This window comes from Pezoporus occidentalis, unplaced genomic scaffold, assembly GCF_034315485.1.
Source record: "Pezoporus occidentalis ecotype Australia unplaced genomic scaffold, CSIRO_AGI_Poc_V1 ctg33, whole genome shotgun sequence".
NCBI classification, from domain to species: domain Eukaryota; kingdom Metazoa; phylum Chordata; class Aves; order Psittaciformes; family Psittacidae; genus Pezoporus; species Pezoporus occidentalis.
The window spans coordinates 3,083,981-3,104,609 of record NW_026915268.1 but is presented as its reverse complement, the minus strand read 5'-3'; the positions used below and the strand labels follow the sequence as shown (position 1 = coordinate 3,104,609).

The window sequence follows — 20,629 nt, the reverse complement described above, 5'->3', positions numbered from 1 at the left end:
TTTCCTGGATTTCGGTGACAATAACATGGAGAAATCATCCTCCTAAATCAAGTCTCCCTACACACAACCAGCTGCATTTTGTATCTAAACACCATAAGCACAGGATAAAATTCAGTTCGTTTTCTTCCCCTGGAACAGGCATAATCCCCATCTTCATTAAATTACAGTTCAATTGATAATGTCCCCAAATTACTTAAAGAATTTCCTTGCACATCACAGATTACCATAGGTCTTTGAGATGTATGCTTTCTGCAACAACATATCAAATACATAGCTTAGTAACTATAGTCATTCAAACCTCCTTTGCCATTGGCAGGCTTATACATGAATTCAGAGACTATGGACTCCACACCAATGTCCAGATTTGTATGTTTACAATTTACTCATCATGTTGAAACAAACAGCAAAGATGCTGAAACCACATGATAATGGTTGCAAAGTGAACCAGAAGTTAGGAAATGGTACAAAAAAGGCTGCCTGGATAACCACTGCTAGTGCACTGCAATATGTTTCTTAATTATGTGACTCCTTTCTCCCTCCATGCTAAGCCTTCCATTGCACTTACTGGTCAGGTAGTTTGCACGCACTGTAAGAGGAGCTGATCCTTTCATCTTTATTATTCAATGAGAAGTGCAGGCCTCTCAGTGTCCTATTTAAGTCATACTCTAAGCTACATGCTATCAGATTTTTTCTTTTATATATTGCTCAACATTACACTATCTGAATGCTTTAAAAGCTTTATGTTTCTGTTAAGTCTCTGAGCTTTAGTTACATTATTTTACAGCTTTAGAAAGCAAGCCAGGGTGGTTTCGTTCTCTTGTTGGTTTTGTTTTTAATTTCTGGGTGTTTAGTATGAGATAGATTTGAAGTATTTTTTTTTGTTTGCGTGTTTGGGGATTTTTTAAATTATTAAGAATTCTCCCAGAAAGGGAGAACTCAGAAAAGGTGAAATTTAGGTAGGTCTACACCAAAGAGAAGGAAGGGAAGGTATTTTCCCTACAGGATGCCTTTACCGGTTTTCATTCCAGAGTCTGAACAAGGATCTGGCAACAATCATTCTGCCTGTATTTCTGAAGCACTGACCATTATAACATCCCTCTTCAGCACTTAACATCCTTTTACCCATTACCTGTTAGGCTGCACCAGCAGATTCTTTCTCTTTAGCAAAATAAAGGCTCAGTAGATCAAGAAACCTAACATTTCATTAGAACACAACAAAGCAATCCACCCACTAAATGAGCACACTCAATAACTGGTTACCTTTAAAATAAAAAGTCTGAGGGCTCCACTTATGGGGATAAAAAGAGTCCTCTTTTGTTGACACAACATGCGAGCCAAAAGCTTTGCAACAGTGTTTGGATGCATTCACAGCCAGCTGAGGCTTTAAACCAAGGTTACTGCCATCTGTCTGGTTTTGGCAGCATTCAGACTGATGCAAAGAATCCTACGGCACTTTTTAAAAGGAACACAGTTAAAGCTTGGTTTTGGTCAATTCCCTTGAACTACCACCATAGCTGATTTGGCTGGCATCAACACTAGTCAGCACACCTGGATCTATAAGCTCACTGTTACTTTCTTACCACATTTAGAGCATGCAATGAACTATTTTACTACTAATATCAGATTTCATATGTCCAAGTAATTAGACTCATTAAAGTCACAAAAAGTACCAAGTTTTTCTATTGCTGTCACAGTTCAATTTTCTAAAATACGTTACTGTCAAGTCAGAGGTGAAAATTAATACTATTGTTAAGTATTTTTCAGTTGCTATGTAGTTATTAATACCTTCTCATGTTTGTCTTAATTTCTAGAGCCCTGAATGATACAATGCCAAAAGTTAAAATCAATATATAAATCAAATTTGTTTGAAATTTAATTTCCCTACTATATGCTGTGGCTCCCATTCTTTTAAGAAGCATGGAAATACATAAAATGGTCCATATCTCCAGTTTGAAAACACACTAAGCATTCTTTGGCTGCAATAGGTTTAAGATGGTCACAGATCTCAGTACTTTCCAGAATCTGATGTAAGAAACTGCCCAGCATTTGCTCAGACACTTTGATTTTCAAAGCATAATGCCATTCACTATTTTTCAGCAACAATCCAGCAATTATGGAAAGAAGTATAACAGAAAATCAAATTGGGGGTGACAAGAAAACATTGGTTTAGGTCTCATTTAAATATTAAACAAGCAGAATATTATTCCTGGTTAGGAATAATTTTGCAAACCATTTGCTTAAGTGCTTAAGTGCTTAAGTGACAAGCCCAAATGGAAAGGGATCTTTCATGTAGGTACCAGGTCATTGTTGCAATGGAAGAATATAATGAAATACAAGAATATATCTTTCATTTCGTCAAATACAAGGCAAAATTTGTAGTGTCGAGGACAAAAGATTTAACAGTAATAGCCCCTGATAAACTGGTAAGGGCACATACTAATATAGTTAGTGTAAGCATGCACATCTGATGAACGAACAAACACATTTTGAACTCAAGACACATGAAGAAGATGTCACTAAAATGCCTTAAGATGCCACTGGATTTATATTACCACAGCTTGCTTTTTCTTTTGCTAAAAAGTATATTGCCATTTTTTTCCAAGCATCCTCATCCTCTCAAAGGCATCTTGCTCTTAGTGAAACAAAAGGTGTAGTGGGGGAAGGTAGGGAAAGGGGAGTAAAACAAATAAATTAGGTGATTCCCTACAAAACAGAAACAATAAATACACCCATCTCTCCCTGACTGTTTTGCACAGCCCCTAAGAAGTAAACCTTCAGTGTCACACCAAGTGTCACTGGCTGAATCTGAAACTCTTAGGAAAAAAAAACAACAACAAAATCAAAGCTACAGGTAAACACTTATCACTAAATCTGTCATTGGAAAGTCAGATGTAAGAGATATCTCCTACAAGCATCACAAGGGATAAAGCGTGCTATTTCTTTGGTGAAAATACTGCTAGATACGTGCACCACAGTTTTACAGTTATGCCTGTGTGTACCCAGACTCCTCAAGTCCTAGCTCTCTTTCTTTCCATGTAATGAGCCCCATCCTGTGAAGCACCATCAGCTGCTTCACCACCTGGTGAACGCTCCCAACAAAAACCAAAAGCCCCACCCTGAGTTCAGTCAAATCAGGAAGGTAACTCAACAATGCAATAGAAGTAAGTAGTAAAGAGAGATCAGGTTTATTCAACAGAATATAAACACCCAGGAGGAAACACACAAACAAAATCCCCAAATACATAATAAGCAGAACATAAACAGAACTAGATTAATTGTTGCAAACCCCACAAATTCTAAACTAGGTTCTACATTTACAAGGAACACAGTTGAAGCAAGATAAAAACCTTACGTATGAGAGAGTTCTTTGTCTCAGCCAGCTGCTGCCAGCTTGTCTGTCTGTCTTTCAATTTCTCAGAAAGGTGTGTGTGAAAATCTAAATGAAATAAAACAAATGCAGTTTAGAGATGGCTCTTCTCATCCTTTTACATTCTATTCACCTTTGGTGACACACACTCAATAGAATGTTTCACCTCCTCCCACCCAAAACATTCCTGAATAATAAAAGAAATATTACTCATTATTATCTGGAGAACAAGAATACTTTTAAGTTGCTATCAATGGCATACAAAAAGGCGTATTGAGCAGCAGTAGTACTGATGAAATCTTGCTTTGCAGGAGGTACATACACTGTCAGTTTCATTAACCACAAAAAGGACAGAGTACATTAAAAACTGGCTATAATACATGCATTAGAATTTAACCTGAAGTTCTACACATGCTGAACAGTAGGTATTTAAGATCATACTAGCTTATTTTGAGTGTATTATCTATTAGTCCTATAGCCAAGTAGGTATTATTGCACTCTTCGAAAGGGTAACTTTTATCATCTAAACCAGACTCTTAAAATACATTTGGAAAATGGACACTTTCAGCTGTAATATATAGATTTCTATATGTTTATCGCAGCAGCATCATGAGTTTTACATTGACCATCAACATAATCAGGCTCAGTCTGCTGCACCTCAACTAACACAAACCAGTGAAGCTGCACTGTAGCAAGAATGCCATTGTTTTCTTTTTTGTCTTATAAAATCTTATAAAAGCTTCAGGAAGACAAATTTCATTAAGGGTTTTAGTTTTAATCTTGTCCTTTTTTATGTAAAAATGGGACCAAATTCTTCAATACAGTGTTATTCTTCTGTGCTACTCACAACTGAATGAAATCATTTTAGCAGTTTGCAATTTTATAGTTTTTGTTATATCACATCCTATAACATGCAAACGTTTGACATCTTTATTGCCTCTTATTTTCATATTTTACTTTTCGTAGAAGTTTTGCTTTCATTTCCCTTTCTAGCCAAAAAAACAGAATTAATCCACCAACAGCTCACCTACTGACATTCTGTCACATTAAGCTTTAAGTGTGTGTTACTGTCATCTCGTTTTTACCTGTGTCCACCTTGGGATATTTGATCCTTGCAATTACAAAGGGTATGGATGAGAACAACAAACTGTTCCCACAAGGAAGCTGAGACATCCCTCTTTTTGATGTGAAACCTCTAAACCTAATGGCTAAAACCTAAGTTTCCAAACTATGTTTCTCCAAGAATTAAATTTGTTACCAGTGCCCAAAGGAAAGAATAATTTAAATGTTGAGACACTTTCAGAATAGTGTCATCTAAAGGGAAGTCTCCATGGGTATTACCTTCCTTTGACACTCACAGGGAGTTAAACCTAATTGCATTTAGGGTTATCTGTAGCAGCTACACTCAGAATCAAACATCCTCATGAGGACTATTTTTCTAACTAATCTACTTATTAGGCTTTTATTCAGATTTAGTACAGCCTTTTATAAAAAACCATCTCCAAGGGACAATAATGGATTTTGCAATTATCTTACAGTAAAGAATAGACTATGACCTACAATCTTTGGCCTTGCCAAAAATTAGGAAAAAAACCTTTTTGTAAGTAAATCTTTAGATCATTAAGCTAATTTTAGCCCTTATCAGACACCACACTTTATATCTGGGAAAAGTAAATCTTGTGTGTATTTACTATGCTTGCCTTTTACACATTCCTCTAAAACACAAGCCCACAATGTCCACAGGTCCATTTGCTCCTACAGTAACCATCAGAGAGAAAGAAATCTGCTTTTGGTATATTATGTTGAAAGATAAATGAGTAGCAGCTTCGAGCTTGCTGCGTCAAGCCCCAGTTTAACTTAAAAATCAACGCTGATACAGCTAAAATTTTAAATAATAGCATAAATACTAGCAGCCGATTTTGAAAATGGACAAAACAAATACTGCAATTTTAAGCCACTCTCCTGTGAGGCACACAGTATCCAGATTAGCTGCTGGTCTTCTGCACATTATTCAGCAAACTCATTTTCTTTTCCTTTCTCACAGCACTCTTCAGAGACTGACACTGCTTCTGCTATTCCATTATGTTTTAACATTTATCTAAGTTCCCTCATAGCCCAGCAGTCTCCCACAAGGCCTGGCGCGAGACCAACGCAACGTCTTCTTGCTGTCCAAGAAGGCAAGGTTGTAAGTACTCCCTCATTTTCATTCCCTATCACTATGCTGTGTAACCAGCAATCAGGAGGCACCTCTGCACACCCTGCAGTCAGAAGTCCCACTCCTCAGCATCCCACCACAAAGCATTGTTGGCCCCCACAGGACACGTCTATCTCAGCAAAGAGGCTGCTCACCAACTATCGTGTTATGGTCCCTCTTTCAAGCTGGCCTGAGAATGCTTCATAACTGTTACCTTTCCAGGAGCAAGTATCACTCCTATCTCTTCTTCTCCACTCCCCCCAAATGTTATTTGCTCAACATTTATTACTATCATTTATCACTGATTATGTTCCTTGAGGAATAGGACAAACCCCGTAAGAACTGACACACCACTCTCAGGACTGGGCAGGTCAAAGCTCTACATTTTACTCAAATAACCTTTCTTGGTTTTGCATTTTCATCACATTCTACCCTAACATTTTGGACCGAGAATACTGGACAGACATAACAAACATGGTACTCTTCACCTATTTGCAAATAATGGTTTATGAAGACATTAGAAAAAAGTCAGTAATAAAATCATGCAGGAAAATATGGGAATATGAACTGTTCTGTAATAACAGGAATACACAATTTTTCTTTTCCTACATTGTCTTGAGAGAATTACTCTGCTGTTTTACTCCATTACGCTCTATCGCACATTTTATACCCACTGTTTTGTTTGATCTTTTACAGAAGTCATATTCATTTTTCTTTTCTCTGAAGCACATTCACCAAGCCAGTTAAACTGAAACAGCTTCACCTGAACTGTACACTGCAGGTCTCAAGCAGAAGCATTCTCCAATGAAAAATATTCACAAGACATGTTTTATTTTTGAAAGTACACATTTAAATGTGCACACCCCAAATTCTCATGCAAGAATGACAAACACCACAAAGAAAATGCTCTTAGTTCAAGTAGGTTTCAAAGAATATTATAGTTCAGTGAACTCAACAGGAAATACATCACTTTCTCTCTCCACAGTCGACCAGAGGTAATGCTACAAAATGGGAGGCAGAAGAATTTTTTAATCACATTTGTATTTATGACACTCTAAATATTACCAAACATGACCAGCAATAGACCTACTGCACCAGGACCTGGATTTTCCAAGCACATTGTCTATGTCTTTTATAGAGAATCAACTAAGCAATTAGCTACATCAGAGACATCAGTACAGGACTTCAAATGACAAATACCTTAATTTTGCACTTTCATTTCCTCTGAACTAATTAAAGCATTAGGATGTACTAGTACCGTAGCAATCACAGCGACATGCATCACATCAGCACGTAGCAGAGTGCATAGGTGTGTCTATTTCTTTGTGCCGAAATCTGTCTATACTTAAGAACTTACAGTGAACTGAAATTAAATTTCAAATGGATTTATTTCAGTCAAATTATATGGTTTCTATGTGTCTTATTTCCAAAAAGAATTAAATATAGGCCCTCTTAAGTTTAATGGATGTCTATATAGGAATTTCAATCAATTTCACAATACCACTTTAAGATCATGCTACTAAATCACTGGCAACTTGGATGAGTCTTCTCATATGCCCCCGAACAGTCAACCTCTTACATCTAAAGTGTTCATAATTGCCTCTTAATTCAACATGGTCATTGACTTGTATGAAAAGAAAAACTCAAGAGTGAAACTTCATAACATTTTTGCTCTTTTCCACACTGTTTCCTTTTAGTTTTGTTCTGCTTTGCTTTTAAAGTAAGGGTCAATGCAACAACTATTACTTCATGCTCATAGGAAAGGCTTAGTATCCCAGTACAGGTCAATATCTCCATAATTTATAAAACCATAAGACACAATTGTCATGGGAATAATTTACTATAAACTAAGAAAAGCTTCAATCTCAAGTGGCAACTACAGATATTCTAAGGTTTATTGCTGTCCTGGGTTCAGCAGCAGCAGTCATTTTTCCCCTTCTTGGTAGCTGGTGCAGTGCAATGTTTTGACTTTCAGCTCGGGAACAGAGCTGATAACAAGTGATGTTTTGGTTTGGCCAAGGACTTTGTGAGCCTGATGCTCTGCCAGGGAGGAGGGGAGCCAGGAGGAAGCAGAGACAGGACACCTGACCCAAACTGACCAAAGAGGTATTCCATACCACAGCACGTCATGGCCAGGATGTAACTGGGAGTTACCTGGAAGGGCTGGGAGACTGCAGGGTTGGAGGAGGTATCGGTCAGAGCTTGGTCGGGCTGGGGGGGGGGCGAGTTATCGGTCGGCTGGTGGTGAGATGATGTATTCTCTTCCCTTGTTATTTCCTTTATCATTATTATCATTGGTGGTAGCAGTAGTGATCTGTGTTATACCTTAGTTACTAAACTGTTCTTATCTCAACCCGTGGGAGTTGCATTCTTTTCGATTCTCCTCTCCGTCCCTCCGAGAGCAGGGGGAGGGCAAGAAAAGGGGGGGAAGTGAGCGAACGAATTACCTGACTGGGTTTAAACCTCGACAATTGCTCTTTCTTTAATACCTGTTCCATTCAAGTCTTTCTCTCAACACTTTATTAGTTCAGTCTCTCTGTTTTTGATCAAAAAATTAATTCCTGGAAAGACCAGCATCTGACTTACTAAGTTAGTGGGACAATTTAAAATGCTGAAGTACAAACTAAACAGCTCCTGCTGAAAGTGTAACTTTTTCAACCCTATTTGGAAAAAAAAAAAACAAACACTTAAAAATCACTAAATCCTGGATCCTTACAGAAATATGGTGACAAAATTCACATGAATCAAGTTATACAACAAAAGTAGTCAAGCACAAAGCTGGAATTGAGAGGGGACTATATGCATTGTACTACAACCAATCAACACTTCAATTAAAGCACCCACTGCTGTTCTTTGTCACTTTTGGCAGCGCACAGGATGTTGTAAATAGAAACTGCTTAGAGAAGGCTAAAAATAATTTGAATTCTAAAAAGAATTCCCTAAAAAGAATTCTTCTCTTTATTGCAGGATACTGATATCCTGTACTTCTTCAGCTTGGAGGTGGAGAGAAAGAATAAGCCAACCAAAATACTACATTAAAAATTATCTTCCACATACTAAAAATTATCTCCCCATACCATTTTGCTGCTTCTTTTGTGAGCAAGGGAATAAACCAGGGTTAGCTGTTCTTGGTAAGACTGCACTTGTTTTAATTTATCAAATGTCAGCAGAATGGAGCACTATGACAGCTGTGAAATAAACATTGAGGGATTCATAAAACAATGGTAAAAAGGTTTTCCATGCAATTCTAATAGCACTAAATTCTTGTAACCACATGTTGGGTGTTGTCACCCTGCCCCTTCTCCAAAACAAACAGAAGTAGGAAACAACTAAAACATGATTTAATCTGTCAAAAGAACAATGTAAAGCCAAGACATATGGACAAAAAAGGTATGAAAGACCAAATGGCTACCATGTCAGTTCTCCTGACACACTGGGCATTCTTTCAATGACCTGAATATTCATAGGCCCTACAACATGCTTCTAACAGTGCAGTTCATTGCTCACTTAAGATAAAGCAAGCCCCTAAAAATACAAAGAAACACCAAAGGGAGATCAATGGCCCAAACCAATGTTCTAGCAATAATAATGCCTTACAAAACAAAACAAAGAAGCTCTTAAATTAATAACTTCAGCAGCTGACTTCCTATTATACAGCTAAGTTCTTCAGTGTTAAAAATCATTCTTTGCTTTGTTACGGCAAGTTAAGTAATTGATAAGTCTCAACCACCTTTAGACCCACTTTCACTTACTCATCTCTTTCTATGGCAAGTTGTATTAGTGGGGAAAAAAAAATAAATTACAGTTTTCAAGTAATTTAGTTGGCAAAATCTAATTTGGCAGCTATGCCTGTAAACAGTTTTGAAGAACTAAGAACTGACACACAATTCACAAACAGACAAGCAGACAAACTTACTGTCTTATCGTGTTATTTGTTGGTGAAAAAATTACAAAGGACAAGATTTCAATCTCAAATTTTACCAACTCTCTCTTCAGCCTCTATAATGAGATCACCTGTAGCTTCAAAACAAAATCATTCTCACTCTGCTCTGACAAAGAATGTAACTATAACCTGTAGCAAGTCAGATCTTCTATCACATCTCTAGCCTAAGGAAAAGTATAAAACTAGAGTAAACCCATGAAGAGAACCCTTCAGAATAGCCTCTCAAACTCCAGGAGTTTGTCTCTCAGATTTCCTAAAACTTTTATTCAACACCTCTCGTTGGATTTTTCTTCCATTGATTTCTCATCTGGTTTTGAACCAGTGTAAATTGTTACTAATTACAAGTCCAGGGACAAGTAGTCCAACAACTTCCCTGAATGTTGTATGAAGCAGTGATATGACAAGAGGCAATGGCTTTACACTGAAAGAGAGCAGATTTAAATATAAGGCAGAAGCTCTTCCCTGTGAGGGTGCTGAGGCGCTGGCACAGGGTGCCCAGAGAAGCTGTGGCTGCCCCATCCCTGGCAGTGTTCAAGGCCAGGTTGGACACAGGGGCTTGGAGCAAGCTGCTCTAGTGGAAGGTGTCCCTGTGTATGGCAGGGAGTTGGAACTAGGTGAGCTTTAAGGTCCTTTCCAATCCAAACCAGTCCAAGGTTGTATGATTCTATGAAGTAGGTTTCTGTTCATTTTGGATCTGCTGTTACTGATTTGATGCTGTAGATTTCCTATATGGGGAAAAAGCAATGAACAATCGTTCACATTTTCTATGTTACCACCACTGTGCAGACTCAATTCATGTCACTAGTTGCTGCTCGGGTTTTGGGGTTTGTTTTGGTTTCTTTTTTCTTTTTTTTTTTTTTTTTTTTTTTTTACACTAAATAATATTAAGTGACTCTTCACAAGGAAGCTCTGCCTTGTTACGTTGGGTAACCCATCCCACTGGCTCTTTTGCAGTTCTACTACAGAATTCTTTAAATGGAAGAATGGGAACTCAACATATTGTTCACGGTATGGACATTGCACACCTCTGTTGAACGGCAGCGATAATATTTTGTGTTTTGTTCTTTATAGAAACTTTCAGCTAGGTTTTTTTCTGTATGAAGGCAGTCGCATTACTGCCATATCCAGTCACAGGACTGCCCACTCTCACACTAATGTAACTTTCCTGAATAATAACAACAGACAATCCAGGGTTCATGGTATTTCCTCAACAATTCCCTATTTCCCCTGCTGTTTTTTCTCCCACCCATTCAGCATTTTAAGACTCTTCAGGAAATTTTTCACTGCTTTGTCTCCACCACCCTGGATAACAGTGGGCACACAGAAAATTAGCACCTCATTCCAGATCTGTTTTCCCAGCTCTTTTCTAACAAAAAAAACCCCAAACACTAAAAAATTAAGCTTGTCCTATGAATGGAACAACGAAGTGCAGGAAGAGGCACAAAAACCACCACACATTCACCTCTCACATACTGTACATTTACCTTACACATCATGGTAGCTGCTTCCCTTTGCATACAACATAGGCTAGTAGTAATTCTATTAATCTGTTTCCTGACAGATAGATTCTAGCCTCTGCCCAGTTTCCACAAGCCAAACAGTTTATAGAAGAGCCAGAAGAATTGCCTGGACAAGACAGGCACACATAAACATATTACAAGTTCATGCTGTGCACTGTTAGAGAGAGACCATTAGACACAATGACTCAAAAGGGATAACATTTTAGAGCAAATAGACATACACAATACATCCTACATGTACCAGGAGGATATTTATGATGTGAAAAAAACTGCAATATATTCTATCTAAACTACAAATACTGAGTCATGTGGTGAGCAACCTAGTTTCCTCTTCATTTTAAGTGTATTTGTAGTTATTCCCTATTGATTTATATTTTCATTAAAACCTCAGGGATATGTGCTTTTGAAGTCTGCTGGAAACTGAATGGACATATGATGCTCTGTAAAGACTACCTAGGCATTTTTTCCCCAGTCTTCTCTCTCTCAAAGTCATAAGTCTAATAGGAGCTTAACTAAAGAGCAGATAAGCATAATTTGTTTACCTCTATTTTATCTTTCCTTCACAGGAATTGAAATGCAAATGTGAAATAGAACGAACACCAAAAATGCATCAACTGCTAGTGCAGTCTAATGACTACAAACAACACAGGAAAAGAGAGTACTGTGCTCTCTGCTTACTGCTACAGCATTCTGCACTTGGCAATACTAGCAGTGTTCTGTATAGCTCGGTTTTGCAATTAAATTTATATTGAAATACCCTGAAAATCATCCCAGTATTTATAGAGAAGTGGTGTACTTCACTGCCATAACCTTGTGGGACAGCACATAACATTTTATGCAGACTATCAAAGAGATTGATTTGAAATAGAAAACTCACCTATGAAAAAAGCCCTCTGGGTGCCTTTAATCCTACAGAAGATGCATTAGAAGGGTTTCCTTTTTAGAGAATTTTGAGCTTAATTTGCAATAAGTGGAAACTTCCAATTGTTTTCAAACCAGACCTGTAAAGTCACTGAAATGATATCCACTTTTGTAATTTTTTTTTTTTTAATTATTAAAATGGACCATAAAACTTCAAACCTTATGTATGGACTCCAAACGTTCAGTGTGAACTGGAGCTGAATTTTCGGTTTTTCCCCTTCTCTACTACTGAATGAAGTTACAGCATTAGATTTTGCATAACAAACAAGTACAAAATATTGCATAATGACCTAGCTTCAAATGAAGGCTCAATTACACTAATGATCTTGATAATTACATTAGGACAATCTAGGTTTCCTTACAGCTTTCTTCTCAAATTTAAAGAGAGTTATGTGCATGATGACAGCTCTGTGTGCTCATAAGACTCTTCTTACTTTTTCCTGTCTACTTTTGCATGCTCCACAAATTCAGTTTTAAGCTGCAGTTTTCAAGTATTTTGTCAATCACAGTTTATCAAATGCATTCTGCTAAGGCAGCTGTCAGGACAAGATTCAGCAATGACAAGCTGTCTTAGCTCCTGTTCATTCTACCCTTAAGTCACCAACTCTTATTTTTATCTCTGAGGAGGAGAAATACTCTGGCTAGAAAAGGCTCTACCTGTTCACGAAACAGGCAGTTGAGTCACTGTATTGGCAAGGCTCCTGATCAACAGAACTAGGAATACCAATAAATTCTCAGCAGCCCATTTATGCCTACTTTTTCCTTATCATAAGTGCTATTCTGAAAATACTACTGCCACTCTGCACATAGAAATGATTGAGTAAAAAGATACAGTGCAAGTTGTCAGTTCATCCTGAAAATTCCTCTAGTGGCTAGATAAAAGCCATCTAAACCATAGCAGAATACAGCGCTATTACACAGAGTCACCAAATCTGCCCCAAAACATTCCAGACAAAATTTTGGCCTCTACTACACACGCTCAGAATTATGTCAGTCGACATCACTATTCCTGCATATAGCAAAAGATCAGCGCATACTGAAGTACTTTATTATAAATCCTGGCAATAAAGAACTTCATGGCATCTTACTCTGTATAACTGTTGAATGTGGTATATCACAAAGGCTAAAACTGGGATTATGCCAAACTTGCCTTTTAGCATTAGTTGTGATATTCAGTGAATTACCCAAAAGAACGGTCACTTATCATGATAAATCATGACTGGGAAAAGTCTGATAAATCTGATGTCCACCCCCGCTACACTTGTTATCATGGAAATGCCATTGGCATAAGATAGTACACAGACAGCTCAGCTTCAAATATTTCAGTTGATCTAAATGAGTGCATTTGAACCTATATATGGTTTGTTGTGGGATGAATAAGGGAGTTTGAAAAGCAGATCCAGTGTTAAATCTACACCGAGTCCTTCTACTTTAAAAGGAACAGAATGAAGAAAGTTTCAGTCTTCATTAAAAAGGAAGCAAGAGAAAAGTGATGTAGCAACTTGAACTTATAGAAGTGCTGAATATTTCCCAGACCAGTTGAGGTTAACAGAAAATAGCATTTGAAACAGGCTGGCATTTGAAAACAAACCTTATATGAACTTTTGACAACATTTTCAATTGTTATCCGTTGTTTAAGTGTCCATTATTGTTCATGCCACACAAACAGGAACAAAAGCAATACCTAGTCTCAAAACTAAAGAGAAAACTCATTAGGATATGAATAGGAGACATCAAACTACTGTAAAAAAAGTCTCATTGCCAACCCTAACAGAAAAGAAGGTTAGAAACAAAGCTAGTGGCGAGAGTAAGCATGCAGGAGAAAGTCAGAGATGGATCACAGCATGCAAACGCATCAATAAGCAGCTTGGGGATAGCTGGCCTGACGTTGCTTCATAACACGGTAGATTGTGTACTTCTGATTTCAGTTTGGTGTGTCACAAAGACTGTTTCATTCAGCAACACTCCCCAATGCCCTCTAAGTGCAGCTATTTTTGTATTATGATTCTTAAGGTCCCAGATAAAGGAAGACAAAGCAAACGAGAGAATTTCCATTTTATTTCTACCCTATATCCTCAACTAGCTTGAATAAAAATATTGTAAAAGGTGAGCAGGGGCTTTTTGCTATTTCAAAAGGAATCTGTTCCCCCTAGTAAATGCTGCACTTCATTGTATCACATAACTGCATTAAAAATGTGTGTATCTGAACATAATGCAGACAATATTCAGATTCCATAACATAACAGGTCATTCCGGCAAACCTTGTTAGTACCACAGAAACTCAGTATTTTGGTTACACTGACTTGCAGAATGTGTAGAACATTAAGAGCACTGAAATAAAAGCATCACCAAAAATATCAAGAACATGTAAATAACAATTTTTATGTTTTTCAGCTTTTTGGAGAAGAACCAGCTGTTTCTAAATGCTTTTCTCTGGTTCATTAGCTTAGCAGTAGCCTTATTTTGTGTAGGCATGTATACAAAAGTGGTTTTTCACTTGAATAAGCTGCTAAATGTCTGCTAAAGACAGAAGGACATGAATTCATGTACTGATTATTCCATGGAACTGTCTTGTTTGCTATCACTGAGGGTACTGTCTGCTCTAAATGGTTCCCATTCATTAGTTTTTGCAGAAGCTCAGCATTGACTTTATCATCTCTGACACGTTACAGATAAAAATCCTTAGGCCGTTTTTTTGATATTAGTTTTTACAGATTCACAGGTCTATTTTCAACATGTCTTGTTTTCAATACTAAGCCAAAATTATCTCTTTCTTCTTTTCATTGTTCTAACAGTCTTTGTCTGACATACTTATTTAGAAAATATGATTGTGGATGTGCTCCAAATTCATTATCTTATCAGTGTCCATATCAGAACAATTTATAGGAAGAGGCAAAGTTGGTAAGTTATCAGGAGAAACACAATTAGACTTCATTAACCCAGAAGAAAACCTACTCCCCCGGTATCTGCTGGTAAGGGACAAGATTGGAAAGATTACCAAGAGACCTAAAATAGATTAAATAAACATACAGCTATATTTCTGATAAGAATACTTCAAAAGTTAACAGTGATGTTGGACAAACAGCACTGCTGCATTTCTTACTGTAGCTCAAGCAGTACAGAAATATAACTAGTCAAATAGCTTTCTGAGAGCATAGAAAAAAACCACACCATCTCTGTGCCTGGAATTCCTATTTTTAGGATACCTGTATGAGCTGGAGCTTCGATGGCAGAGGAAATAAGTCAAAAAATGTGATCAGAACGCTACTTCAATTCTGCAATCTGCTGCAACAACTCTGAGGGTTCAGAGGTAGCAGGATGTAAATAAAAGCTAAATTGTATAAGCCAGAAGAGGTCCTGGTGGGGGTGTTTGTGTGGGTTTTGTGTTTTGTTTTTTTTTTTGTCTCTGAAGTTTGCATGAGGAATAGCTCATCGAAACCAGAGAACCTATTTCTATCAAACTAACCATTCTTATGATTCTATTTATTTAAGACTCAAACCATTCCCTTAGAGGATGTACTGTTACACTTTTATAAGTGAGAAAACTGAGGGCAAGCAATGTTACTCTGGCTTGATATCCCTGCTTATCCCCACACCAAAGGACAGTCAAATCTGCTGAAACTAATGGTAAATGGTTGCTAGTCTGCCTAGGAGGATAAGGAAAAAGAAGGCCAATTAGATCTTAGGTACACAAGGCAGAGCATGGAGAAAGCAGTAAAGTCCAGTATTGCAGCAAAAGAACTTTTGCCTCTCCAGTACCTTGAGTAGGCACTGAACAGACAGATGAAGTCCAAGTATCTGAAACTAACGCAGAGGCAAAGCTATGCCAGTGGGAACAAAAAATGTGACTGCCAGGAAGTCATTCCAGTGATCCAATGACTCTGCTACTTTCATGTAAATTTGGCTAGTCAATTAAAATGAAAAGATTTCCCCTTTTACCCTCATGACTCACTGAGACCTTGATATCAGTGTGAGACTCAGTAATGCAACCATGATACGTTCTATATCTAACTCAGTATTGTGTGTCCTAGAGTTGCCATTCTGGATACCTGAAAAGAATGAAAGAACAAGAGAAGCATTTTGTGATATTTCCAAGCTATAGCCCTTCTCCCTCTCAACAATACTCCATTATAATATGGATAATTCTCCACAGAATAAAATCAGGATTTCAGGATTTACATCTTTATTATATTGCAAATGGAATAAATGATCTGAGATAAATAAAATTAATATGTAAAATGAAGGGATTAGCCTGACATCTACGGCAGGAACAGATGAAGGTGTAAACATAAACCCACAAACTGACCACAGAGTAACACTGCAAGGAAAGTAGTGTTGGATGTATTAGTAAAAGTTTACACATAACACACCACAAGTAAGAAGGATTTGGGTGAAGAATGAGTCATCAAATTTGAAGTTTAATGATGAAGATAATTTAGAAGGTACAGAAGAAAATGACTTGAACATTAAAGTGTTTATAAAATGAGACTTGCAAAAGAGTTTCTTAGTCTGAAGAAGCTAACTGTAGGTTAGAAAAAAAGTTGTATTAGTGATCAGTTACTCTACATTCACACTAACAGTAGGAGAAATGATGACAAATTTGAGCAAGACATTGACACTGAATGCTCTTCTAACCAGGAGGTTATTAACAAACGAAACGCATTGCCACGAAATTTGTAAAGCCAGTGTTAACTAAATGATTCCACGAATAGGTCAGGGAAATATCTAAGGGATAGCACCTTAAATGGAGGACAGGTGAAAAACCAGGTCACACAGAAATGCATGTCCCACATTTGTTTAGTTCTTGAGCAAGTTCTTGCTCAGTACAGTGACCCTCAAAAACTTTTTATTCACCTGACTTTTGTCTGTCCACTGCACAAGGAATTTAAGCACTCTACTTGAAGATGCAAATCCTACTCCAGAAGTAAGGAATATTAGAAACAGCACACAGCTCAACACATGCATCCAAGCTAGTTTGTGGAGATGAGCCAGTGAGTCCCTTTCAACTCTATTTCTAGGACTGAATGTAAAACACAGGATTTTGCTTGTTTGTTTCCAAGTGCAACAGTTTAATTCTTTAGCCATCACAGCGACTTGACACAAAGTTCAGAGAATCCTTCAAAGTCAGGTTCTGATCCTTGTTCTCCTTTCTCACTCTCTATATACACCAAATTAATTTAGGTGTTCATCCAAAAAACTGTACCTCATGTTCACAGATAGTTGTCCTGCTGAAAAACTGCTGAAAAACCAAATACATGAAAAAGAGCTTCTGCCTGCTCCTTGCACAGTCCATGCTGGCATATAAAGGAATAGAAAACTAAAAAACCTACAGGAAAAGGTGAAGTAAGTTATCTTTTCAGATATGCTGGCTCTAAGTAGGTGAGAAAATGTATGCAACGTAATTGGGTAAAATTCTGTTAGATTTAGAAAAAAAAACCCAAACCAACTCAAAAGCTTCAAGGACTAAGAATCAGAGAGGACTGTCCTAAAGAAATACTTTCAGACTGTAATAAGCGTAGCTGAGCCCCTTTTTCCTGCAGGGTAAATAAACTTAATACCTCACATATCCTCACTAGATGAAGGATTAGATACCATCCAAACACGAAGCCTCCATTCGGAATGTGGCAGGGGAGAGGGTTGCCCTTATTTCCTCTCCTTGACACTCCTGGCACAACACTCCACCTTCTACCCTCTTCTTGTGCTGTGCATGAATACTGATCACCAACATTCAGTGGATCCAAAGAGCATATTAGGATGGAAAGCATGCTTTATGTATAAAATACTACATGGAACTTCTAGTTCACTGGCTAATGTAAAAATATGCCAAGAGATAAATTTAACAACATAAAAAAAAGAACTTCCACATGACCATTTTTTTTTTCCAGAATTTCTTTTCAGTACCAGCCATTGACACATTTTCTCATCTTAAAGAAAAGGAAGTTGCTTAAGAAAATACAGTTGCTTTAAAAATAATTTTCCACTTTCACTGTATGTAATATCTCCCAAATAAGAGGACACAGTAGTTCCCCTCAGAAACAGGCATACTAAAATGCATTGTCTAGATATGGTGCACTAAAAAGAACAAGGGATTTATGTGCACAGTATGACAGAAATCTTTATATAATTGTCAAGAAAGCAGAATGCAAAGATGCAGTAACAGGACTCTTCCAAAGAGAGATGTTACTTAACCACCGATTCCTGCGCAGTTTTGCAAGGAAAGACAAGAGAAAGGTAATGGACGTGTATTCCAGACTTCCTAGAATGCTGCATGGAGACAGAAGAACACAGGCAAGAACACAGCCAAGAAAAACAACTCAAGTGAGTGAACAGGTCATTAGAAACCTGTTTTCTCAGCAGCAGACTGTCCCTCAGCCCAGCAGCAATCCTCCAAATGTCTTTTACCACAGTCCCTCTGAGGTGGCTATCTAGGGACTGAGCAGTCATTAAATTGGGATGGCAAATATTTTACCAGTCACTCATGGCCCATGGAGTGTACAATGAGTTGGGCTACTGTATGATGCAATAGAGGTATTCAATCATCTGGGAGCAAAGGCATATATTAGAATATAAGATTTAAAACCAAACCTTTAGTCTATTCAATGTTTTTCATTCATAAAGTCTATATAGCTGCTGAACATGTTCCAACACAGTGGAACTTAGAGGTGTAAAACCATCACTCTGAAGCAGGGAACGAAGAGAGTTTGGCAATTATTACAAAGCAGAACCTCTGCTTTATAAGGCAAGTTGCAAATGCTCTAATTCACTTCTCTATATGAGAACTGTACAAAGCAGCATAGCATGACACAATACATATATTCCTTGAAGCAAACAATGGCACAGAGACATTTCAACTAGTCTTTAACAACTGAAAGGCCTTTTTTGCCTTGCCTTTTTTAGAATTACTCAGTCTTATTATTTCATCACAAGCATTTGCAACTATTTCACACATATCAAATTCTATTTTTCATTAATGAGAGACCCTAGATAATTTCCTACATCGAGACCATTAGGAAAATCACACCCTATAATAATGGTACTTCACAAAAGATACAGCTACAAGGTGGAACATATAACTTCTGAAAGGTGCAAGTAAGTGATGTCAAAGCTGAAAGCAGCCTTTTGGAAAACAAATACATCAAAGTTTATCTTTATGACCTTTCCTTTCTCAAGCTAACACTGACAAAACCCTTTTAAGCTGTTATTTACTGGCCAACATCCCCAGCATGCATTAAAAATAATTATGGGTAGGATTTTGTTTACCTAGCTTACACACTTAGCCCATGCCTAAATTCTTGACAGTGAAGCCAAACTCCCTATTCTCTACAGTCAGCAGAGAGAAATAAGGGCTCAAGAGCTGTGTTCACAGGGAGATCTTGTCTACCTAACTTGAAGGAGTGAACTCAAGACAGAATGGCCTTCCTCTGGCCAGCATCCAAAAGACCTAACACTCCCTAAATCTGTGAGGAAATCAAGTGCATTAGTTGCAAAACTGCTTCATTAAGCACAAGCTAGGAGCAGAATTATGTGCATTAAACCCATGCTTTGGACACTGTTCGCTTAACCTGCAGAATAGAGCATTAAAAAAAATCCTTGCTAAAAGAAAATAATAAAATGTCCTTGCATGACTGAGTAATGTAAATTGATACAGCAAGGAAAAAATGTTGCATTTAAACGTCACCAAGCATGAACAGCCCTTGGCTATGTTGAGCCATGAGCTGCTCAGCCCAGGCAATGACTCTCTATGAAGAGAACTCGAGGCCTGCGATTGAGCCTACATCTCCACCCACTGTGTTAGAAAATTCTAGAGAGCTGCTTCCACCGACTTCACCAAATCCCTGTTGCTTTGCTCCTGCATTCTGAGCATCCAGGAAAGCCCCCTCATTGCACAGGTGTTCAGGCTCCACAACACGTCAGTGCTTTGAGGTAAGAAACATATAAATGGCCACAAAATTTTAAATTCATACCCAAAAATCATATCTAATGACTCTTTTAAATGGAGAAGTGGAACCTTCTTGATCTTGAAGTAACACACTGCCTTTTTGAGTAATTTTGACAACTTACACATGGGATGTGAAATACATTCCATACTTAGAGAGAATATAGAGGGAGAACACTTACTATTATTTTATGTACTGTAACTGTAGTAAGTAACAGAACATTCACATGCTAGACTATGTATAAATACAGATTCAATGCAGTATTATATATTATTGTGTCAGTTCTATTTATTTAGACTGCCCAATTTTATTTGAAGGAATGCACAGGAAGTTTTTCAATATAATTTTGAGGACTTTATTTGTGGATTTCCCTAGAAAATCTACGACGCTCCCCAAGTCTTCACCTAAAAATGAGATTAATGGATCTAAGAGGAAAATCTAGGACAGCAGCTACATTGCATATAGCAAATACAATACATAAATATTCCTGAAGTCTCACTTACACGAAAGTAGGGTAAGAAGGAAGATTATATTAAATGAACTGTGACATACTGAATTAATCTACCTTCAAATATTAAAAATAGTAAATTTTCTGCTCATTTCCAGTGAAGAATCACCTTAAAACTAAGTATTTTAATGTGTCTGTACTAGTTAATGCATTTTTCATGCTACAAGGCTCTTCACAGGACCTTGTGGTTAAAACAGTATGCATACTATGTTTATTTAGTTTCAAATTTTTACTACCTT

At 37.5% G+C, this 20,629-nt stretch overlaps 1 protein-coding gene across 11 annotated transcripts in view; it reads right to left on the bottom strand.

Moving 5' to 3' along the window:
- Positions 1–20,629, bottom strand: part of TENM2 (teneurin transmembrane protein 2) — a 691,595-nt gene that overhangs the window by 317,741 nt on the left and 353,225 nt on the right. For 9 of the 11 annotated variants that reach the window (XM_062629179.1, XM_062629180.1, XM_062629181.1 and 6 more), the window contains one exon: positions 3,353–3,436. The exons of the other annotated variants lie outside the window; for them this stretch is intronic. In XM_062629179.1, the coding sequence (XP_062485163.1) occupies positions 3,353–3,436 (84 nt within the window). The remainder of the gene's footprint in view (positions 1–3,352; positions 3,437–20,629) is intronic. 11 annotated transcript variants of the gene reach the window in all.